We start from the raw sequence: 25,256 nt of genomic DNA, 5'->3' as shown, positions 1-25,256 counted from the left end.
CTTGGGAGACCAGATCAGGCAAGACTGCTTAATACCATCACATGATCTGCCCCGAGGCACCCTGTATTTAATTAAAACAAGGAGCAGGGCAGGGAGAGGCCAGAGGAGCCGCTGCCGTTCTCAGCGGATGGAGCCCGGGGAGTTAAAAGTTATACCTTGATTGCCTTGGTCTTTGAGAATTCGCAGCATGGCGTGTCTCCACTGTTTCCTGGGGTTTCTGCTTCTGGCTGCAAGATTGCCGCTTGATGCTGCCAGACGTGAGTACACGAGTGTGTTTTGACCCATTCTCTGTCGGCGGAAATGATGGGTTGTCTGAGGTATCGCTGTCCATGCCAGAAGGTGGGCTTCATGAAGGTTCTCAGGAAGCTTTCGTGCTTGAAACCTTTGGGAACATTCACCCTACAGCAGAATGCCTCCCGCTTGTTCTTGGCTTCAGGCGCTGGGAAAGCAACAACCATGCCGGCCCCTCTCTCGGGAGGAATTTTTTTTTTAAGATTCTATATATTTGACAGATCACAAGTAGGCAGAGCAGCAGGCTGTGAGAGGGGGAAGCAGGCCCCCTGCTGAACAGAGAGCCCAGTGCGGGACTTGATCCCAGGACCCTGAGATCATCACCGGATCAGAGGCTTAATCCACTGAGCCACTCAGGTGCCCCTCTGGGGGGCTCCCCCTGCCCACATTGTAGTTGCCACCTTGTTTCTCACCAGACAAGGGGAGGGTGCTGGTGTGAGGAACAGTCTTTCTGGCCTGAAACAAAGCAGTGCCACCCACTAAACTTCGTCTAGTTTCTATCCAGCAGTGTAGAGGGCTCAAATGAAACAGGGCCCCGAATCTAGAACCAAGTTCACAGATCATCTCCCCCCTGGAAGCTGTGCCTAGGCCTGTGGGGACCTTTTTCACAGACCTCCAGGAGTTTGCTGCCACTCAGGTGAGGTTACTGAGAGAAGAGCCGAGGCCCCAAGGCTCTGTTCTAGTCTCACATTTGAGGTTGGGGGCTTTCTAACGACCCATGCCCAGACTGATGAAAGCAGACCCTTGGGGAGGTCAGGTTGGAGCCTCCTTGTTTCAAAAGCTCCTCTTGTGGGTCACCTGGGTGGTTTAGTGGGTTAAGCGCCCAACTCTTTTTTAAAAATTTATTTACTTATTTGAGAGAGAGAGCATGAAGGGGCGTGGTCAGAGCGAGAGCAGGCCTGCAGGTGTTGACGGAGCAGTTCACAAGCAACCTGGCCACCTCCCCTTTGCTGGGGTGAGATTCTAGAATAGAGAGAGAAAAGCCACATCGGTGCCGGCTGTGACTCCATTTCCCTTCACGTCTAACTCCCCCTCCCCCACACCTTTTTTCTTTTAAAAACCTGCTTACTCTTGGGAGTCTTTTGTTCTATTTTTTTAACTTAGCTTTTTGAGGTCATTGTAGATTCACATGCAACTTAAGAAAAAATGCAAATTGATTCCTCTGTATACCTTACCCAGTTTCTCCCAATGGTAACCTCTTAAACAATTATTGCACAGTATTATAGCCAGGATATTGACACTGTTACAGTCAGAATACCAAACCGTTCCATCACGACAACTTCCCCTTCCTACCACACCCCCCTGCCCTGGCAACCACTGATCCATTCTCCCGTTTTCATAATTTTATAATTTTGTTACTTCAGGAATGTTATTCATAGAATCCTTACAATAGGTAATTTAGGGGCATTGGCTTTTTTTATGCAACATAATTTATTGAAGTGTTGCATGTCTGAATAGTTCTTTATTGCTGGGTAGATTCCACAATATGTATATATCCCGGTTTGTTTAAACATTCACCCATTTTGAGACCTCTGGATTGTTCCAGTTTGTACTACTGTGAATAAAGTTGCTACGAACATTTGTGTGTAGGTTTTTGGGTGACCATATGTTTTCATTTCTTTGGGACAAATGCCCAAGAGTACAATGTTTTGGTTGCATGTTTAGTTTCTCAGGAAACTGTCAAACTGTTTTCCGGGGTGGCTGTACGGTGTTTTGTTCCCACCAGCAGTGTACGAGCAATCCAGTGTCTTCACACATTCTTGCCTACTTTTGATATATCCCTGTTATTTTTTTATTTTTATTTTTTAGTCATTCTGATAGGTGTAAAGTGATGCCCCACTGTGGTTTTAATGTGCATTTCTCTACTGGTTAATGAAACTGGACATCCTCTCATGTGTCTCTTTGCCATCTGTGAATCCTCTTCAGTGTAATGCTTATTCAGGTCTTTTATTCATTTTTTTTAATTGGATTTTTTTAATGAGTTTTAAAAATTCTTTATATATTCTAGATAGCGGTCCTTTACTGGAAATGTGGTTTGCAAATGTTCTGTCCCGGTTTGTAATTTGCCTTTTCATCTTCTTCACGTGCTATTTCACAGAACAAATGTTTTTCATCTTAGTGAGGTCTAATTTATCATTTTTTTCCTTTTATGGATCGTGTCTTTGGTGTCAAGTCAAAGAACTCTTGCCTAGCCTAGAGCCTGAAAATTTCTCCTATGCTTTCTATTTTCCGATGGCACCATTTATTGAAAAGGCTATCTTTTGAAATTCCATTGGGTTGCTCTTGCATCTCTGTCAAAAATCAGTAAGGCCTGTTTGTGTGGGTCCATTTCGACATTCTCCATTCTGTTCCCTGGACCCAGGTATCTATTCCTTGTCCCTCTTTTAAGTAGATGTTTTTCCTGGACTTTCCTTGACTTCTGCCATCTATTATCAGAGGAGACACCCGTGTTTTGATTGTTCCTGGAACCACTCACTTTCTCTCAGGATCTGTGGAAGAGGAAGACTCTTCGGAACAGTGGGAAAAAATTAGTCCTGGGAATCCAAAGATGTGAATCTTCATTTCCACTCCATTAAAAGTGACCCCGAGCAAATTCTGTCATTTCTCTAGGCCTGAATTTCTTCATCTGTAAAATGAAGTGATTTGAACTGTTTTTTCCAAATTGAATATTCTACCACTCCATGACTCAATTCGAATGAATATCCAGTTATAAACATCGATTGATAAAGCTACATTTCCTACCCTCACTTAGTATCTGTTTCCAAATAAAAATAATCTTACAGAATCATAAGACATTTTGGTTTTGTCTTACTTGATTTTTGTCTGATTTGGAGACCCAGAGAAAACATGATCTGAGGTCAACACAGACTGTTTAGCAACAAAATCAAGAAACCAAGTCTTGTAACATTCACCCAGCGTGAGACATCTACATTGTTCAATATTCATTTCAATATTCTTTCCCATTCCATCTGTCTCCCTTATAAGAAGGAAACGACAGGCTTTTGCTTCCTTCTACCAAAAAGGATAAATAGAAGATAAAGGTTGGTGGTATCCATTCAAAATGGCTTCTCTGAGCCCCTGCCAAATACCACACCTTGTGGCAGTCCTCCTCCAGTATTCAGGGGACGACACAAGGCCACATGAGAGGACAGTTTATCATAATGAACGGTTAGGGATTAGCTGTGGGTTCTAGACAATTGACTTCTTGGCTGTAACAATACTCAAATAGGTTGAGCAAGACACTTTTTTATGTAACCAGTCCAGAGGCAGGAAAAGAGCAAGAACTCGACAACATTGAGAACTCTTTCTTCTCTTCCATCCACTCTGACCTCCTCAGTGTGTTGGCTTGCCTCTTCAGATTTGGGCCCTCCTGGTTAAGTATGGCTGTCCCAGCTCTGAGTGTCACGTCCCTACATTACTGTCCCCAAAATCACTTCTGATGTGAACAAAATGGAGTTTGTTATATACGTGTGTGTGTGTGTGTATATGGATAGACAGATGACAGAGAGGAAAACTTCACAGAAGCCCACAGAAGACTTCCTTTCAGTTCTGACCGACCAGGTTCTAATCAGCTGCTTCTGCCCATACTGTAAGGAAATCTAGGAAAGTCAGCTGTTGGAATTTTGTGCAGTTATAGTAGAAGCTCTGCGACAAGGATAAAAAAGAGTAGGAGTGCAGCCTGGAAATGTTAGGTAGGCAGCCAGCCAGTCTGTACAATCCTCAAAGAGAGGAGAGACCATGTGACCACTGGAGTTGTCAGGCAAAGTAAAAAGACATCAACTTGAGATTAGAAAGAATTTCAGAAGAACTAGAAATTTATAAACCCTGGAGCAACCACACAAAACACAAAGATACAGCTAATAAGCCAGAAGTGGAGCCAATATAGACTCCAGAAATAACCCCAAGAAGTACAGGAAAAGAAGAAAAAGGAATAGAGAACAAATGGGACAGATAGAAAAATAAGATGGTAGACTTAAATCCCCCGGTATTAATAAATACAGTAAATATAAATTACCTAAACACTCTGAATGAAAGGTAGAGATTGTTAGACTACATTAAAAAAACCAATATACTGTCTATAAGAAACCCACTTCAAATCTAAAAATGTATATCCATTAAAAATAAGATAGAAAAAGACCTACCTGTAAACTACTAAACATTACTATCAAAGTATCCCTAAGAACAAGGACTATTAATAAAGATAAAAGTCAATTCCTAATGGCAAGAGGATCAATTCATGAAGAAGAGTTGGCAATTCCAGAGTTTCAAAATACATTAACTGGCAAAACTGTAAGAAGAAATTGGCAAATTGGCAAATCCATAATTATAATTGAAGATTTCAACAGTCCTCTCTCAGTAATTGAAATAACAAATAGAAAATCAGCAGGAACATAGACGTCTCAAAACATTACCAACCAGCTCTTAACATAATATTTTTAAAAGCACTGTAAATTACATAGTACATATGGGACATTCACCAATTCAGAACATATACTGGGCCGTAAAAAAGTTAGACTGTTCAACAGTGAGCTCTCCACTACTGGTTTGCATCTCTTGGAAACCTGGAGGCATTCCTGAGCCTGACATTCTTTTAGCCAAGAGAACAGGTAAGAATGGGAAAAGATGCCAAAACTGATCTGAATATCATTGGCATATCAGATTCAAATAATCAGAGAAGATGTATTGAGAAGTTAAATAACAGCTCAGAAATACCAACTTTCAGAAATTTTCCTTGACTCATTTAATTTTTTAAAAATATTTATTTACGGGATGCCTGGGTGGCTCAGTCAATAAAAGCATCTGCCTTAGGCTCAGGTCATGATCCTGGGGTCCTGGGATCAAGTCCGGTGTCAGGCTCCCTGCTCCTTGGGGAGTTGCTTCTCCCTCTGCCTCTGCCTGCTGTTCCCCCAGCTTGTGCTTGGGTGCTCTCTCTCTCTGTCAAATAAGTAAATTATTTTTTAAAAAAGATTTATTTTAGAGAAAGCAAGCATGGGGGAGGGGGAGGCTGAGGGAAAGAGAGGGACAGTCTTAGGCAGACTGCACTGAGCGCAGAGCCAAGATGGGGCTCCATCTCATGACTCGAGATTAGGATCTGAGCAGAAGCCAAGTGTCAGATGCTTAACCCCCTGTGCCACCCAGGTGCCCCTCCTTGACTATTTAAAGTATAGAAAGAGGGCGCCTGGGTGGCTCAGTGGGTTAAGCCTCTGCCTTCAGCTCAGGTTGTGATCTCAGAGTCCTGGGATTGAGCCCCACATCAGGTGCTCTGCTCCGCAGGGAGCCTGCTTCCCTCTCTCTGCCTGCCTCTCTGCCTATTTGGTGATGTCTGTCTGTCAAATAAATAAAATCTTTAAAAAAAAATAAAGTACATAAAGAGTGTCTGAATAGTTGTACTTAAACTATTTAACTATTTAAATAGTTGTATTTAAACTATTTAAACTATTTCAGGAGACATTCAAATAAAAACCTATTTGTTTGACTTACTGGAAATATTAAGTAGGATTTTCCAAACTTATGAAATGAGAAGTTGCTTTGACTACTTAGGTATTGTTAAGTACTAAATGAGGAAAGGAGTAAGCAAAACTATTTGCTTTTAAATACTGATCATTTAAATACTGATCTAGGATTTCATGATGTGCTGAGCAATGAAAGAACTTCTGGTTATACGAGGGAGCACAGCCAACTAACTGGTTGGTCATCAGATGAGAATGAATGGAATGAAAAACTCTACCCAGTATGGAAGAAGGAAGACCCAAGGTGGAAAAACTCCTGGAGAGGTAAATCACATATTCAAGATAAACAACTGTCATTTCCTATTTGACTTAGTCTCTTACATTGTAGACTTGAAGATCACATGGCTTACGTTGCTTCTAAGACTGTACTGTAGTTACCAAGTGGGAGGCACCTGGATTTGGCAATCTTTTTTTTATCTCAACATTGTCACTTTCTAAGTCACACACACTCAACATTAATCCACTTAGAAATTGACAAGTTCGTAATTCTTGGAAGATTTTGGATAGCAAACAGATTTCGCCCTGAACCTCTACATAATCTGGGAATGGTCCTCTTCAGAAGAGCTGAGACACTCAAGCAGTTTTGACCATATCAGAAATGTGGTTTATCAGAAAGTGAGTATCTTCCCATTTGCATGAAAGAGTGAGTCCTTTAGTCATCGATTTTGAGTCTAAAAAATACAAACCTTTAAAACTTGTTTCTTCAATCCAGTTGAGCAGATTCTTTTTTGTCTTAAGTAAATGTTCTATGATCAAAGACCTCTTTAATTGGTCTGACCTCCTTTTTCCCCCCTTGTAGAATGTACTCTAAAAGCAAAAGTTAGGAATCCAGAAAATAATTTATTGCTAAGAGGCGTCAGGATGGGAGTGCTGTCAGTAGAGCATGTGACTCTTGATGTCTGGATCATGAGTTCAAGCCCCACGCTGGGCATAGTGTTCACTTTAAAAAAAAAAAAAAGAGAGAGAGAGAGAGACATTGGGATGCTCTGGTCCTTATTGGTGGATTCAACTCTACTTTATTTGTCAACGAAAGGAAAAAGATGCTTGATCACTAAACTGCACTTTTCTATGTGCTAGGAGGCCACGTGCAGGCGATGCTGACCAGTGACTCACCAGCACTTGTGGGCTCAACCATCACGTTTGTGGTAGACCTGGTGTTCCCCAGATGCCAGAAGGAAGATGTCAATGGCAACATAGTTTATGAGAATAACTGCAGAAATGGTAAGGAATATTACCCACGCCACAGGAATAGGCTAGTTTTCCTAACTACTGGAGACCCATCTCATAAACCTAAACACTCACAGGTGCTTTGCTGTCACCCCATGTCACCCTCTCCTCAAATTGGATGACAGGGACATGTTGCTCCGTCCAGTTCCTGTATCAACATTAGCCAAACCCACTTGAGCAAACTGGTGGCTTTCTGCCACTTGGAACCTTCTTCAAGAGGGACGTCGTCGTGCTCAGCTCTTTCTTAGGGTCTAGTTGATTATCCAGAGAATACCTTGTTGATTCTCGGATTTTGGTTTGGTTACTTGAACTTCTTCTGGATACTCGACGAATAGCTGATCTGTCAAACATTTTCTGATCAGACTGATTTCTGCTTACAATTATTGCTTAACCCAGTGTTTTTGTGGCTGGTACAAATGCTAAGATGTATATGTTGTAGTTTCGCTTTGCCCTTAAGGCAGGTAAGCTCTTTGTACATGTTAAAGAGCACAAAGGAACACAGATGCTTCAAAGGAAATTGTCTCAAGAACTGCACATTCCCCAAAACTCGGAGCTAATAACTGAGATTCTTCAATCAGTGACAAGACTGTTAAATACACTTACGATCTGATTTTCTGACTTAGAACTTCTATTAAACTGTCTGCATTCATTCCTTATTAATTTATCATTGTTCTATTAGGAAAACATTAGATCCTATATAAAAAGGGTTTGATATTTTTTAAGTGTCAAGTGTCTAAAATTTGTAGTAATTTTTCTCTTTCTAAAAATGCTAATTCTTATGAATGTTTAAAATGGCATTTTATTTTTTTTAAGATTTTATTTATTCATTTTACAGACAAGAGATCACAAGTAGGCAGAGATGCAGGCAGAGAGAGAGGAGGAAGCAGGCTCCCTGCTGAGCAGAGAGCCCGATGTGGGGCTCGATCCCAGGACCCTGAGACCATGACCTGAGCTGAAGGCAGAGGCTTTAACCCACTGAGCCACCCAGGCGCCCCTAAAATGGCATTTTAGTCCTCTGAGCATTTTTATATGAAGGAATCCCTGTGTCTAAGGAAAATTTTTATGTAATACCTGTCATCACAAAAAGGAACCAGGGACCTTTGAGTTAAATACTGACTGCAGGTCTAGGGCAGGGAAAGTACCAGGTGAGTCTGGCATATTTTAGTGTGCCCAAGTAAGTAAATATGGACTAACAGAGACGCATCACAAGGACACAGAAGCCAGCTTGCAGGGACTCCTCCTGGCTATTTGGGACAATTTAAGAATAAAAAAATTAAAATGGCTCTAATATATTGATAAATAAAAAGATTCTTCAAAAATGTCAATGACATAAAAAAACCAAGAGGGTGAGGGAACTGGTCTAGATGAAAAGATACTGGTCATGACTAGTTCACAATGAAATATGTTGGGGTGCCTGGCTGGCTCGGTCAGGAAAGCGTGCAGCTCTCGATCTTGGGGTTGTGAGTTTGAGCCCCACATTGGGTGTAGAGATTACTTAAAAAGAAATTGTCATACATACAAAAAAGTTGAAATCAGGGTACATGGAGTCTACCAAAGCCTCCTACCTAGACTCAACAATTTTAACATTTTGCCATATTTACTTCTATCTTTTTTTCCAAATCGTTTGAAGAGACAAAATAGTCAAATACTGTATGTGACCCTTGATCAGACTATAGGAAGAGTGGTAATGATACTGTGGTTATGTAGGTTAATGTGCTTATTTTTAGGAGTGTGCCAAATCTCCAGGAGTTGAGAGTTGTTTGATGCTAAATGACTCAGGGTTTAAAAAACAAAACAAAACAAAAACAAAAACAAAAAAAAAACCAACTACAGATAGCAGTATCAACATAAAAAGATAAAGCATCCCTCATTTTGATTTGAGTACAGTTGTGTGAGGTCCAGTATTAAAAATAAATATATTCTAGTATTTCTAGATTGGCTCTTCCTGAATAATTGCTTTATGTGAAATTTTACTGAAATACAGCCTATAGGCAGAAAACAGGTCATAAATACACACCACTAGATGAATTCTCAAAATTAGGGTTTTCGTTGTCCAACTATGTTTATATTTATGAAAATATGAAAAGGTGTTTAATTCAGTGATGAGCATTGGGCATTCTGAGCCCAGATGACAAGCCTGGCTTGTTTCTTTCTCTGTTTAGATACTGATCCATCTCCTGACCTGTACGTTTACAACTGGACCGAGGAAGGCGGTTGGGGAAATGACCACAGCCAACACCATCACCACGTGTTCCCTGATGGAAAGCCTTTCCCTCACCACCCTGGATGGAGGAGATGCAGTTTTGTCTACGTCTTTCACACACTTGGTTGGACTTTTTACAAAACCCCCTTAGCTGCTTCTTCACCTGCCCTTCAAATTTTAACATCTTTTTCCACTTTTCTTATTCTATAAGCAAGAATGCTAACACTTAAGAGTTTAACAACAGTTACTCTGTGAACTTTCCTTAGCTGGGGTGGAGCATGAGGGATAAAAATGAAAATCTTATTTAGCTTTGGCAAATCTTCAGAACACCAAGGAATTAGAAGAAGGGGGAAAACAATAATTCATTTTTCTTTCCTAAAAGAAAACTATTCAGTTTCTTTCAGTCTAAAACAGTAATACAAAAAATAGGAATATTTGTTCAAATGGCACACGGATGGGCATTTGATTATTTTTTAATTTTTTTATTATCAAAAGGTTTTTTAAGAAAGAAACTTACGCTCTTTGTAGGAAATTTGGAAAATGCAGGAAGAGTACAGATGAAAAATAAATAACCTGTAATTGACACCAGAGATTATCACTGTTAACACAATAGTATTTTTTTTTGCTAGTATTCCTTGATTAAGACTAGAATGTATACCCAATCTTGTTATCATGAGTACTTGATCGTGTCATTAAAATTCCTTATGTACATTATTTTAATGACTGCATAATATTCCACTGTGTAGAAATAACATAATCTAACCCCTGTTCTTCTTTGACAAAGCTTACCCTTTTTTTTTTTAAACCACAAATGGTATCCACTCTTGTTTTATTATTGGTGAAGTGATTATTTTTAGGAGGAGCAAATTTAGGTTATGATTAGCAAAGCTGCTAAGTTCTTAAATATGTCAGCAGGTGCCATCTGGCTCTGACAGTTTGAAAACTGCCACCAACCATGCAGGCTCCAAACTTCTAAATGTTTTGTCCTTTTTCATGAATTAGAGAAAGTTTCTTTGTCCAGTTAACTCATTTATAAATCAGAACAACACATTAGCAATATCCATCAGCTTAACAAAGTACAAAATATATATCAAATATTATGCCCATCTAGTTAAATAGGGGTTGAAGGCTGACCTTGTTTCAGTGCCTTCATGGCCCAATCAACTCCCCAGATGTCACAATTTTTTTGACCAGACCATCTGCAGGGAGTCATATATGCTCACTAGCACTCCGGTCTCTCGTTACCCCTCTTTTTAGTTAAGATATCTATTAAAACCAGTTTTTAGCCCAGAAATTGCTGTTTTTCTAACAAGACTGTTTTGAATTTCCTTATCTGAAGTTAACTGATATTGTCCTTCAACTAACACTTGCTTCTGTGGTCTCCCTATGCCAAGACTAACATTTTCCTCATGTGTAACTAGCCCCCTGTGAGACACCTCTTTCCCCTACAACCTGCAAAAGAACTGCCTCTGCGGCTCCAGGTAAAGGGGATTCCAAATCACATATCCCTGAGATTAGTGTATTTTTCTGATATCTTTGACCATGTGTTAAACATGGTCTTTAAACACGCCCACAAGCAATCTGTCTCGGCATCCCTGTTGTTCAGTCACACATCTGTGTTGGGTGCCTCAATAGCATTAGAAAAATCCTTGGACCCTGAGGGATAGGAATCATTTTTACTCACTAGCTGGTGGCAATCAGATTCAGGTTAGGGCTGGAGAAAGAGAAAGAGTGAGTCAAGAATGTCCTAGAAATGTGTTTATAGAACCACTACATTACTTTTTATGTCTACCATACCCTACCTCTTTTTTCACCATTTATTTTGTTTTATTATATACAAATTCTATTAGAAAATGGAGGATTCTAGTCCCCTAAAAAAGAAAGAAAGAAACTGCTTGATATAGCTGAAATGGTAATGTTGCTACAACAATATTGGATAAATTTTTTTAGCTCCCTTAGACACCTCACTATTGCATTGAATGGGTATTCTCCGGGAAACACATGTATTTCAAGTGCCAGACGTCTTACTTACAAACATTTTTTATCTGTAAACTAAGAACTAAACAGCATTTTCCCACTAAACTTCTCTTCCCATTTTTTTTTAAAGATTTTATTTATTTATTTGACAGACAGAGATCACAAGTAGGCAGAGAGGCAGGCAGAGAGAGAGAGAGAGAGAGAAGCAGGCTCCCCGCTGAGCAGAGAGCCCGACTCGGGGCTCGATCCCAGGACCCTGGGATCGCGACCTGAGCCGAAGGCAGAGGCTTTAACCCACTGAGCCACCCAGGCGCCCCTCTCTTCCCATTTTAACCAACTATATACAAATTATATTTATGGAACAGTGAGTTTATGTTATAAGGTTTTATATAAAATGAGCACCATCTCCCTTTCTGAAGCAGCCAGGACCTACATCCTCATCCTGTTTTTCCTTTTCCAAGAGCGTTCTCTAAGTGGCAGTGATTAGTCGTAAAGAAACAACAACTTTCTATAATGATCATGTAATGTGGCCAATAACTAAAAATTTCCATCCTCTCAAAGGTCAGTATTTGCAGAAGTTAGGACGGGGTTCAGCAAGAGTTTCTATAAACACAGCCAATGTGACACTTGGCCCCCAACTCATGGAAGTAATTGTTTATAGAAGACACCACCACGTATATGTCCCCATCGCAAAAGTGAAAGACATGTACGTGGTAACAGGTGAGTGAGTGGTGTGAACTTGAAGTTAACTGGTAGTGAGGCATTTCATTCTGGTGATGTTAGTGGATTAAGTAAGAGTTAGAGCTAAGTGTTCTGGGCTGGCTTACAATCTGTATGGGTTCCTTCCCTCGCTTATATATTTAAATATATTTTACTCCATCTGTGTTTCCAGAATAACTTGGAAAAAACCCTAGCAAACTTGCATAGGAAGAGGAGAAATAATGCTAAATTATCTCTAGTTTTAGTTTTAGTTTCTATTGTTGTTTTTTTTTTAAGATTTTATTTATTTATTTGACAAAGAGTGAGCCAGTGAGAGAGGGAACACAAGCAGGGGGAGTAGGAGGAAAGAAGCAGGCTTCCCGCTGAGCGGGGAGCCTGAAGCAGGGCTGGATCCCAGGACCCCGGGATCATGACCTGAGCTGAAGGCAAATGTTTTAACAACTGAGCCACCCTTCAGGCGGCCTTCATTTTACTTTTAATTTTTGAACCTAAAAGCATTATCGAAGTCCTCTACTTAAAATCAAGCAATTGTGTGTTCTTTCTATTTTGGGGTGTATCTTTTAGATCACGTTCCTGTATTTGTGACTATGTACCAGAAGAATGATCGCAATTTATCTGATGAAACCTTCCTCAGGGACCTCCCCATTATGTTCAGTGTCCTGATTCACGACCCTAGTCACTTCCTCAATGAGTCGGCCGTCAACTACAAGTGGAACTTCGGGGATAATACTGGTCTGTTTGTTTCCAACAACCCAACTTTGAATCACACGTATGTGCTCAATGGAACCTTCAGCCTTAACCTCACCGTGCAAGCTGCAGTGCCTGGACCTTGTCCTTCACCTTCACCCAAACCTCCAAAACCCACCTCTCCTTTATGTAAGTGTTTTCCAGGTCATCTTTGAGGGGGGTTCCTTAACAGCTATTTTTTTTTTTTAAATCTAATAATATAGGTTACATAATTAGATCCCTAGCTTAAAGAACCATGTGCTGAGTCTGCTGTGATTCAGTTCTGTACATGTCATTCTTGAGCCACTTTATCACCATTTTAAGCTGTTAGAATATGGAAGAAAGGAGAGTATGTTTAAATTCCACTTTGCAAGTAGAATTTCATGACTTAAGTGCCATTCTTTGACCTTTCTAATTTGTACTGGTCCTTGTTATGTGTACAAATGCTTTCCTTGTCTGGCCTGTCACGTTTCTTTAAGATTTGATTTATTTATTTGGGAGGGAGAGAGCACAAGCAGGGGAGAAGCAGACAGAGGGAGAATCAGGCTCCCCGCTGAGCAAGGAGCTCGATTCGGGACTCGATCCCAGGACCCTGGGATCTTGACTTGAGCTGAAAGCAGATGCTTGACTGACTGAGACACCCAAGTGTCCCCCATCACGTCTCTGATTCTCTCCCATTTTTTCTCATTATGAGAATACATCTCGCCCTTCATAAACATTCAGGCCATCCCCACTGTCTTTCTTCCTCCTCCCACATTTCTCCCTACTTCCATTCTCCTCCCTTCCCTGCCCACATCCATCCAGTGTCCCATCAAAACACAGCTGTACTTGGAAGTGGTTTCCAAATGGCCCAAGAAAGAATATACCTTGAGAGTAAAGACTCCAGACATTAAGATTGTTCTGGATATAAGGCATAATAAATTAAATCCCATTCTCTACTAATAGTATATGTAATATATAGTATATGAGGCCATTTAAAAAGTTCCTAAGAGTCTACTTTGGAAAGTGTTAGCTTCCACCTAATGCCCCCTCCCACCCCACTATGCCATGAGTACTCAGCACCCCAATTTGAAGGGGATGGTAACATACTGCCATCCTCCAACTGGTCACAAGAGGGCGCCATCACCAAACCCAGAGTAAATAGTCCAACCTGATGTCCAGACTTGCTGCACTTGTTTTTTCCAAAACCTATTATAAATAATAAATTGTTGTAACAGTGTGTTATTAATAAAAGGAGATATCATTAAATCTGGAATATCTAATCAAGACACTGTTATTACTGATGTTGATCCATTATTTTTTGAAATGTTTTAAATTACAAAATTAATGCATGTTCCTTAATAAAATTTCTAACAATAGAGAAGCCTAGAATAAAAGTGAAAAATCCCTACTCACATTCTCCTCCCAAGAGTTAAACCTTAGTAACAGCTGGAAGCGTTTCTTTTCCGATCTATTTCTACGCCTTTACAAACATATTTTATACAGATACATAGGTGTTGTTTTGCTTTTTAAGGAAATGGGCTTGTGCTATCGATATGGTTCTATAATTTGTTTTTCTTCACTTAACAAATATCATGGACATCTGTAAGCACATAAAATTTAACTCACATTATTAAATGGCTACATAGTATTTTATAGTATGTATAAACTTAGAATATGAGTAATATTGTATGTATAAATGTATAATTTATTTAACCATTCTCTTATTGATGGTTGATTAAATTAATCCTAATTCCAGTTACAAATATAACTGCACTGAACAACTTAATCATATAGCTTCATTCTGATATTTCTGTAGGAGAATTTCTTTTTTTTTTTTTAAGACTTTTATTTATTTATTTGACAGGGGGAGAGAGATCACAAGTAGGCAGAAAGGCAGGCAGAGAGAGAGGGGTTAGCAGGCTCCCCGCTGAGCAGAGAGCCCAATATGGGGCTCGATCCCAGGACCGAGATCATGACCTGAGCTGAAGGCAGAGGCTTAACCCACTGAGCCACCCAGGTGCCCCAAATGTAGGAGAATTTCTTTTTCTATAAGTATCCATGGTCTTCTTTACAAATAAGGAGACCAGGTGTAAAATTCAAAATAAACTGTAGATTCCTGTAATATCTAGAACTGTCTAAAAATTCCTAAATGGTAAAGGTTAATGTTAGTTTATTTAACATTAGTCTATTTTATTTTTTTTTTTAAGATTTTATTTGAGAGAGAGAGAGCGTGAGAGAGAGAGAGAGAGAGAGCACAAGCAGATGAGGGACTTGACCCTAGGACTCCAGGGATGATGACCTGAGCCAAAGGCAGACACTTAACCGTCTGAGCTACCCAGACGTCCCAACATACGATTTTATCTGTCACACCCTGCTTGACTTTGTCATGATTGTTGTATCATACATTTTAATATGGCTTCTACCTTTCATTTGATTGCCGTGTTTAAAGAAGATACAGGATTGTGTTCACTTACATAATTTAACAATTATAACTCCTGCTAGTTCTCACATCTCTGTGAATCATTCATATTCACTTCAAATTTCTGCAATAATTTAATAGTTCAGAAATCTTGATGTTTTTCTAAAGGGCAGGTAGATGTTTAGATTGTTGATTATCAAGTACCTGTTTAGATTTGGGGTTATTATCTATTATGTAAATCTTTTACATTCTCAGCAACTCATCTAAAATCTTATTAATACAACTTTCCAGCATCAGCGGGTGACCGCCCCCCAGAGCTGAGGGCAACTCCTGAGGAAACCTGCCATATTAACAGATACGGTTACTTCAAAGCCACCATCACGATTGTCGGTAAGAGCAGCAGGGGCAGGATGCTGGGATCTACCCCGGGCCACCTTCTCACCCTCTTGACTCTGGAGGGGTGGGAGCAGGGGCCCTTGCTCTCTGTTCAAGGTGATGCCACGTGGGCACAAAGCCAGGATGTCACCAGTTTCTAGATTCCGACTGGCCTACGCCAGCCTTCCTTAGACATTCTGGTGGAAATGAGCCCAGTGTGAGGCCCACCTACTAATGAGTCTGCTCCAGCCCTACATCCCCCACCCCGCGCATTCCAGAAATCTGAAGGAACTTGCCTTTGAAGAAAGGCCAGTAGCAAGTTCCCACAACTGCCACTTCCTTCCTCTCTCTGATTTCACAAAGCCGCCCGCCTAGTGTGTAAGGAACAGGGATGAGCGGAGCTACCACAGATGGCTATGTATCGTGGGCACTGCCCTCAGGCACCCCACAGAGAAGACAGGTGGGGGCCGAAGCCCAGCCGAGGCACCCCAGTTCTGGAGATGGGGTAAATCCCCGATTCTGCACCCTAAGGCTGAGGGAAGCTGGCTGGGCCGGAGCCTGAGGCCTGCGTCTTCCCCGGCGGTTACCTTTCTCTGGAATTCCTGCCCGGAAGGAGTGCAGCCTTCTAACACATTCACAGGCTCCAGAAACCAAGGGCCAGGTTGGAATGAGGAGCAATTCGGTTTCACTTTGAACGTGCTGCATAGACACCTATCCACACTGTGGGGTAGACTCCCAGAGCAGTGCAAGAATGCCGTGTCTCTGTTTGTGTGGCTTTCTGGTTTGTGAAGGAATAATTCGGTCTGGTTTTTGCTGTACTTTGATGTGTTTTTCTGGGTGGGCGTTTTGTTAGATGGAATCCTGGAGGTCAACATCATCCAGATGACAGACGTTGTGACGCCCGTGCCACAGCCTGACAAGTCGCTGATGGATTTTGTTGTGACCTGTCAAGGGATGTGAGTACATCTCAGTCAGAGGATCAGGCCAAGGCCTGAGCAGAGGCCGTCACACCAGCTCCGCTTTGAAGCTGATCTAGATTCCCAGCTCATCAGTCAGCCACAACCAGGAAAGGGCCCGGGACGGGCTCAGAAGCCCTCAGTTTTGCTAGATTGGGCAATGCTCACTACCTTTAAATTGCTGATGAAATTGAAGAGTAATTATTAATTGAACACTTACTATGTTCTTAATATTTTACATCGGTTCTCCTATTGAATCCTTACCCAATCCGGAGTCTCGTCGTTTTACAGATGGGTCCACTGAGGCACACGGTGATTACAGAACTTGCCCCATAGATGGTGGGTACCCACAGAGCATGGTTCACAGGCTGTGGTCTGTCTCAGAGCCCAGATCCTAGGCTTCTTGAGGTCCCTCCAAGTGGTGGGAAGCCAGTGTGGAATGACCATGTCCTAGCATGAATTAACAGCATTGCCCAATAATCCTGTATCTCTAAACTTTACAAAGCTTTTTTTTTTTTTTCAAGGTTTATATTTTAGTCTTTTTTAAAAGATTTTATTTATTTGAGAGAGAGATCCTGAGCCCGAGAGAGAGCAAGCACAAGGCAGGCAGAGGGAGAGGGCGGAGCTGACTCCCCACCCAGCAGGGAGCCCAGTGCAATCCCAGGACTCTGGGATCATGACCTGAGCCAAGGCAGACACCAGCTGAGCCACCCAGCGCCCCGACAAAGCTTTTTCTACTGCATTATATAATGTGACTTCCTATGGTTTGGTTAGAACTACATAATAGACTACTAGAAGTTAATAGACTAAATATAAGTTAATAAATATAACTAATTAACTGAGTAAGCTAAAGCATCACAAATATTTGTGTAATGGATAAATTAAGTAATTAACATGTATGTATGTAAATGTATAAATTAATGAAGGGAATGAGATGGTATGAAAATGTGGCCTTATTTGATAAAAAGGGATAACTAACAAGCTCTTCATCTTAGGGCGAGGTGAGGGGTGACAATGACAGAAAATTGAGGAAAAGCTGATGGAGGAATGAGCCCAGCTGAGAAGAGCAGGTGTCCTCTGTGCACCGCATGCCTCACCAGATCAAGCGTCGGAGCCAGGTCTCCATCCAGGAGGTCCACCCACAAGGGAAACAGAGCTGATGACAGTAATGCGCGGCCACGTCGCCTCGTGGTCATCCAGGCTCACTTATCCAAGTCCCAGCTCCACCCCTAATGGCTCATGTTAGTCTCCCAGTTGCCTCCCACTCGCTGAGCTGGTTTGTCGCCTGCTACACTGGGCTTATTTTACTTTCCTCATCTTCCTATGAGAGGGATAATCAAGGCCGTGTCACACATCTGCCCCTTTGTGTCTTGCACGTAGTAAATCGTGACTCAACCACCACTGCTGCTGTCACTGTTTAACCTCTGTGGGGACCCAGGTGGGCCAACTCTGGCATTTAATAGTATCCTTGCCCGACACCTCAGCGGACCACACCTGCAGGCATTCAAGGGAGGAATGACTTGGGCTTCACACAGTTTCCAACAGCCCCTTGCCTTTGGAAAGGGGGCGGTCATAATTTCTTCCTCCTCTACCCCCAGAGCCACATCTTACTGAGGATACAGGGGAAATAGTAGCTCATACCCAGGCTTGTTTAGGAGTAAATGATATGTAACAGTTTGACATCAAATGGTTTGATATTCTTACATCGTATGCAAGAATCAAAGAATAAGGTTCCAAATTAATTCTAGTGGAATTCAAATAGAATTCTAGTCAATTTTATGGACAGGTAATGATTATGATTGTTCCTTTTAAACTAATATTATATCTCCCTCCCCTGGTGCCGTCTGTCCTCTCAGCATGCCCACAGAGGTCTGTACCATAGTTTCTGACCCTACCTGCCAGATCACCTACAACACGGTCTGTGACCCTGTAGATGTGGACACAGATGACACTTGCTTGCTGACTGTGAGAAGAGCCTTCAGTGGGTCAGGGACATACTGTATGAACCTGACCCTCAGTGATAATACAAGTCTGGCCCTCACGAGCACCCTCGTCTCTGTCTCTGCAAGAGGTAAGTGTTGTTTTGTGGTTGTACGAGCATTTCATATCACAGGTACCGTGTGTCCTAAAGCCCTTCAAGGCTTCACTGTCAGTGTTTAATTTTATTTCATTGCAAAAATCACTGAACTGTCGTTAATGTAGATTTGACAACTGGCATGAAAGTCCCACAGCAAATCTACTTAGGGAAGGGATGAGAGAGAGAGACCCAGTGAAATGACCAAAGTTAAGTCTTTTGATGAAAAAAATCAGCTGTGATCATGGACCAGTAATAATGGGATATGATCACTGCGTGCTCAAAGAGATTTATATGTCAAGGGAAAAGTATGAAGCCAAACATCAAAAAATAACAGTGTTCTCCAATTAAATTATAAAACAGGGAGACTGGTACCCTATTGTCCTAAGAATCCACCTAGGCAAAGACATGAAGCCAAGAAGAGAAATGAGAAAGCGGGTGGACTGCTGGCTCCTTTCTGACTTGCCATGTGTCCTCTCTTTCCCTTCTCAGAGTTGACCAGGCATTATCCTGAAACAGTAACAAACCAGCTTGCCTAGTCAGTGTTCATGAGAAAATCTACTCTCTCCCCTGCTGGTGCTTGGGGAGGGGAAATGCTGGCAAAGTGGACTAAGGAACGTCACTGAGAAATTGTCATTTACTGGTGGCTTCCAATTTTCCCAGTCACCAAATTAGGACTCCACCTGGTGACCCTCGCTAAATTTCACTCACAGTTGACTTTGTTGTAAGACACTGTTTTAGGAGAAACGCTTTGGGCTGAAATGGGATTAAATTGTGCACATATGACAGCACTTACTGTTGCTGCTTGATTTGAGTATTGTCCCGTACGCCCTCTTGACTAACTCACAGCTCCTTTGGATTTGGAGCCTGTCTCATAAGGTAAAATGTACTGAAACAGAGATTTACTCACTAACTGCATAAAAGGCAGCTTTAGCCTCATTGAAAGAAAAGCTTAAGTAACCATACATAGAGTTATGTGTATGAGGGCTTATAGTTGGTGAGATCTAAGGCATTGATTTAAAAATAAAACCAGGGACGCCTGGGTGGCTCAGTTGGTTAAGCAGCTGCCTTCGGCTCAGGTCATGATCCTAGTGTCCTGGGATCGAGTCCCACATCTGGCTCCTTGCTCGGCAGGGAGTCTGCTTTTCCCTCTGCCTCTGCCTGCCATTCTATCTGCCTGTGTTCACTCTCTCTCCCCCCCCCTCTCTCTCTGACCAAAAAAAAAAAATCTTTAAAACCAGGAGACAAAGGTGCCCTGCTTTCACCAAGGCTGCTTGTGCTGGGACCCCCGGTGGGGAGCTGGGAGCGTGGGGAGGCAGGAGGAAGGAGGCAGGTTGGAGCGCTGGGACCCAGTGGAAGTGAGCAAGTGCTGGTCTTCGAGCTGTCACCTCCAGAAGCTGCTGGGGTTACTCTTGGGCAGCTGTGGGGAGTTCTTAGAACAGCCTTTCAGGGTCATACCCTATTCTACGAAGCCTCCTAGGAGCTGGCAAACCACTGCTCTCTTACCAGATTAGACGTTTAGATATTTCCTTTCCTTTCCTTTCCTTCTTCTTACAGTGAGTGAGAACTTTAGGTGACCTGAGCCATTTTCAAAATCCAAATAAAGGAAGTTCCGAAAGAGAGCTTTCAATCCAGGGGGGATTGTAACCTGATGGCTTGGGCTTCAAAATCAGAATTTCAGAAACAGATCTTTGATCAAAAGCAAACCAAGAGACTTTTAGGAGGAATGACTTTTACTCATTGATTCCATGAACGTTCATGAAGCACCTGCAATTCTTTAAACAAATATTCATTGAGCATCTCATCCGTGCCCAGCAGAGCAGTAGGCCTGAGATACACAGTTCCAGACAGAGTGGGGAACAAGAGGAAGAAGGCTTTTGTGAGCCCTGCTTTTGTGGGCTGAAAGAGATCACACATAAGATGACATTGTGAAGAATGTCCCGGCATGTCCTCCCATGCTTATGGGGGAGAGAGGGGACAGAGGTTGGCTCTCCAGATTGGGGAGGTCAGTGACAGTCCTGCCTACCCAGCAGCATCTGCTTATGAAAAGTGTCCTCTGAACTGAAGCCTGATATTCAGGAATGAGCAGTCCATTTAGATGGTTGTAGACCACGAGTAGGGCTTGAGCTTTATTCTGTGTATAAGGAGCCTCCGGCAGGCTTGAAGCATACTCTGATAGATGCCTTTAAAGATCATTTGAACGGGGTGCCTGGGTGGCTCAGTGGGTTAAGCCTCTGCCTTCGGCTCAGGTCATGATCTCAGGATCCTGGGATAGAGCCCCTGAGCAGAGAGCCTGCTTCCTCCTCTCTCTCTGCCTGCCTCTCTGCCTACATGTAATCTGTCTGTCAAATAAATAAACAAAATCTTTTAAAAAAAAATTTTAAAAAAAGATCATTTGAACTACTAAGGGAAGCGAAGATCACGGGAAGGTGAGAGTGGAAGCAGGTAGACAAGATGTCCTTTTGTGGGGGTGGGTGAGGGGAGACTGGTGGCTGGAACTGCACAGTGGTGGAAGGAATGGAGAAAGAAAGATCAACTCCAGTTCCTCTTTGACAGTAGGGACAAGACGAGTTAATTTGCTGGTTTCTGGGAATACAGAGAAGACACAACCCCACAGTCTGGGAGAAGGAAAGAAGCGTGTGTATAAAGCAGTAATTGCCACACAGTGTGATCGAGGCAGAGGAAGAGAGGCAAGTAGAGGAGTGACACAGGCAGATGTCCTGACCCAGAACCCTCAGCCCTCATGAATGTCCGGAAGTCACCCCACAGGGGTGAACGCTTGAAATGAGCCCAGGGGAAGGACGTTCCTGGCAGAGGGCATGGAGATTTGAAAGAGCAGGGGAAGCGTAGGCCACTCCAGGATTTTTAGCACAGCTGGAAGGTAGGTAGTGGGAGATGTGGCCAGAGGAGCGGTGGGGAGGGTCATGGAGCCCTTCACCGTGTGGGCGCTGCGGGGTCAGCTGAGACCTGAGCAGGTGTCTCCAGGACATGACATCTCTCTTCTGAGCCCTTAACACAGTGTTCCAGACATGCTAACTCATTCTCTAAATGGAAGATAAGCTGACCCAAAGACTATGTATTATTTAATGGAAAAGATTATTGAAAACCCAGAGGGAGCCATATATCTTCGGATAGCTCCCTTCCTCATTTATTTAATTGCTTTACAAGTAGCCTGTCCCTTAGGCGGAGGATGTCACTAATACTGTCTTGCTTCTGTTTAAGACCCAGCTTCCCCTTCAAGAATGGCAAATGGTGCCCTGGTCTCCGTGGGCTGCTTAGCCATATTTGTCACTGTGATCACCCTTTTGGTATACAAGTAAGTGGCTACTTTTAACACTTTAAATTGCTATAGTATATTGTCAAAAATAAGTTGCATATTTCTGCATAAATCGGCCATTTTCTCTCTTTTGCTTTTAAACAGTTTGGGTAGGGGAGAAAAATCTTCTGGTGAATAATGAATACCAAACTAGACTATTAATTTTGCTGTGTGTGTGGTTTTTTTTAGTCCTAAAAATGCTACTAGATACCAGTACCTTTACAAAATTGTCAGTTTATTTACCATATAATCACAAATTAGAATAGGCAAGCACATTTCTTCCATGAAGAAGGGAAAAAACTATACTTTTGTAAGACATCAATGTCTTAGAAGCTGTGGATTGGGTTAAATGGAATAACCCTCTTATATTTGGCATGTAAGAGATTATAGAAAGTAACATAGTCCAGGTGGAGATCTTTTGTTAATCTATCTAACATGTTGTTTTCAGAAAACACAAGGAGTACAAACTGGTCGGCCGCAGTGCTAGGATCGTGCTCAAAGGCCAGGGCCTGAATGCCCTCCTCAACCATGCAAAGGCCATATTCCGCCTTGGGAACCAGGAAAGAGATCCTTTGCTCAAGCATCAACCAGGAACTGTTTAAATCTTCAGCTTTATTTGTGATCAACAGATCACTCTTCAGGGCCATTTATGTGAGCTGTGCCAGAGTTGATGGCTATTAACTTCTATTCCTAAAGATTACTGTTAAAATATATACTGTGGTTTAGGGAGGTCCAAAGGGTTTTTTATATAGGCTAAATGACATCTCAGAGAAGTGGGGAGGAATTACACCATGCGTGGCCTCAGCCTCGTTATTGAACTGATAAAACCAGTTAGCAGAGCTTTCTTTCATTATGATTTATGTTTTACTTATAATGTCTTAGGTGGTCAGTGGGATAGACACACTGTATGTAAAGAGTAAGGGGAGAAGGTACTATTCATTAGAGTGTGGCCTTGGTTCACTGGAAGGGGAGGCCAGATGCTTTCTGGCTCTCTGTGTTCTGAGCTAACTGAATGCTACTTCAGGTGAACACGTGTGAGCTCCTAGCAAAACGGTAACAGGCCAGACATTCAGTGTGATGTGCATGCTTCTTATGCTAAAAAAAATATGTATCGACTAGTCTAATACATGGGTGTGAATATTTTCATGACAACCTACCCTGCCCAGATGTGTAAAGGAATGCTACTCATTTCTTTATTCCGTGGACCTTCATTGACTACTTTCTGTGTATCAGGCATGCTAGGGACCCAGCCCTACACTCAGGGTGCTGACAGTCTTGTGTATATATCTCAATTTGTGTACACTCGGGGGCATGTGTTTGAAATTATATGTTATGATTTTTTTGAAGAAGGAGACCCCTGCTTTTCCTACTGGTTTCTCTATTTAAATGATACAGGGACTTGATCAGTTAAAGCCTCCATTTGTCGTTAAAACTCTTTACCAGATGTCAGACAGGACATGCTTTTTTTCCCTCCTTCCTGAAAAATAAAGTATGAAAAGAGATAAGATCTTGGAATTGTAATTTTTCCAATTTACTGTTTGCCTTTCTATTGTGTTTATAGTTTGGACACATAAAGAGTTGTTTAATGATGCCCTGTGGAGCACTGATAATTTCACAAGGATTTTGTATTTTAAAGTATAGTATGTTCAGTTTCAATAAATGTATATTAATCAGATCAATCTAAAAAAAAGAGTTTCTGTGAGCAGATGTTCTGGACTGTTAGTATTGTATTAAAAACAAAGGCAAGAGGAGCGTTCTGGGTCAGAGATCAGCAAGCTTTTTTCTGTCATGGGCTAGGGAGTCTTTTTTTTTTTTTTTTTTAGATTTTATTTATTTATTTGACAGAGAGAAATCACAAGTAGGCAGAGAGGCAGGCAGAGAGAGAGGAAGGGAAGAGCAGAGAGCCCGATGTGGGACTCGATCCTAGGACCTAGGGATAGTGACCTGAGCTGAAGGCAGAGGCTTTAACCCACTGAGCCACCCAGGCACCCCAGGAGTCAATATTTTAGGCTTCATAGGCCATACAGTTTCTGTTGTAACTACTCACCTCTGCTATTGTAGCACGAAAGCAACCATATATATAAATGAAAGAGCGTGCTATGTTCCAGCAAAAGCATATTTACAAAGAAAGGTAGTAGGCCAGATTGGGCCCATGGGCCACAGTTTGTTGACTAGTGTTCGAAACTAAAAAAGGCCAAAGAGGATGCCTGGGTGGCTCAGTCAGTTAAGCATTTGCCTTTGGCTCTGGTTATACCCCACATTGGGCTCCCTGATGGGCTGGAACCTGCTTGTCCCTCTCCCACCCCTCCATGCTTTCCTCTCTTACTCTCTCTATCATAAATAAATAAAATCTTCAAAACATAAATAAATAAGCAAGCTTGCCTGTTAGCATTAAAAAAACAAAAGCTGCTGTGAAAGGTATTCTTGTGACAGCTGAGGGAAATTTGAAAACACTGAATACTAGATGATATGAGAGAATTGTGAATTTTCTTAAGGAGTAGTCAAGATTTTCTTATGCAGTGGGTGGACACCCATGTTTAGCCTAGTTCCTTTACTTCACAGATGTCCTGGAGGCCAAAAATAAGCTTTTTTTTTTTTTTTTTTTTTTTTTTCTGAAATCGTCTCCAAAGAGTACAAAATTTGCAGAACACAAATAATTGAAATTTCTTTCTAATTATGTGCTAGCTGTAGGTCAGTGGTTCTCAGCACAGGTCACTTGCCCCTTGGGTGCATTGGCAATATTAGGAGACATTTTTGATTGCCATCATTAGGGTGTGAGTGCTGCTGGTCTAGCAGGCAGAGACCGGGGTGCTGCTAAATGGCCTACAGTCTACAGAACAGCACTCCACAACAAAGCACCCCATGTTATGTGACCCCAAAAGTCAGAAACCCTGTTGTGGACTAAATGAAAAGGTCCAGGACATGGATATAAAGAAAGAAGATGTGGATTTGACTCCTGCTGTGTCATTTTTTTTTTAAAGATTTTATTTATTTATTGGACAGAGAGAGATCACAAGTAGGCAGAGAGAGAGAAGGAACAGGCTCCCTGATGAGCAGAGAGCCCAATGCAGGACTTGATCCCAGGACCCTGAGATCATGACCTGAGCTGAAGGCAGAGGCCCAACCCACTGAGCCACCCAGGGGCCCTGCCCTGTCATTTTCTAAAAAGGTTTTATTTATTTGACAGAGACATAGAAAGAGAGGGAACACAAGCAGAGGGAGTGGGAGGGGGAGAAACAGGCTTCCCACCTATCAGAAAGCCTGATGCAGGGCTCGATCCCAGGACCTTGGGGATCATGACCTGAGCTGAAGGAAGCCGCCCAGCGACTGAGCCACCCAGGTGCCCCATGCCCTCCCATTTGAAGCCGAGTAGCCCCCAGGCAAGTTTCCTGGCCTTTCCTGAGCCCTAGTCTCCTCATCTGTAAAGTCGGTATGCAGTCCTTCCCTGGCGTACTTCACTGGGCTGCTACCAGTCCACCT

The 25,256-nt window shown here is 42.1% G+C and overlaps 1 protein-coding gene across 1 annotated transcript; it reads left to right on the top strand.

Moving 5' to 3' along the window:
* Positions 1–21: 21 nt before the first annotated feature.
* On the top strand, positions 22–23,281 carry GPNMB (glycoprotein nmb). The gene is made up of 11 exons (XM_082693730.1): positions 22–257; positions 5,913–6,065; positions 6,879–7,022; positions 9,191–9,355; positions 11,770–11,928; positions 12,493–12,804; positions 15,347–15,445; positions 16,284–16,386; positions 18,243–18,457; positions 21,683–21,776; positions 22,225–23,281. Exons 1-11 carry the CDS (start codon positions 188–190, stop codon positions 22,376–22,378), a joined length of 1,668 nt encoding a protein of 555 aa, XP_082549856.1. The 5' UTR covers positions 22–187; the 3' UTR covers positions 22,379–23,281.
* Positions 23,282–25,256: the final 1,975 nt, after the last annotated feature.

This window comes from Mustela nivalis, assembly GCF_964662115.1.
Source record: "Mustela nivalis genome assembly, chromosome: 12".
Lineage (NCBI taxonomy): Eukaryota > Metazoa > Chordata > Mammalia > Carnivora > Mustelidae > Mustela > Mustela nivalis.
This window is presented reverse-complemented; position numbering and strand designations above follow the sequence as displayed.

Bases quoted from the DNA above. Each gene is read 5' to 3' on its own strand.
- GPNMB (XM_082693730.1), top strand. From the start codon at position 188: ATGGCGTGTCTCCACTGTTTCCTGGGGTTTCTGCTTCTGGCTGCAAGA. The intron at 7,023-9,190 runs GTAAGGAATATT...TTCTCTGTTTAG, and splicing joins TGAGAATAACTGCAGAAATG to ATACTGATCCATCTCCTGAC. The intron at 15,446-16,283 runs GTAAGAGCAGCA...GCGTTTTGTTAG, and splicing joins AGCCACCATCACGATTGTCG to ATGGAATCCTGGAGGTCAAC.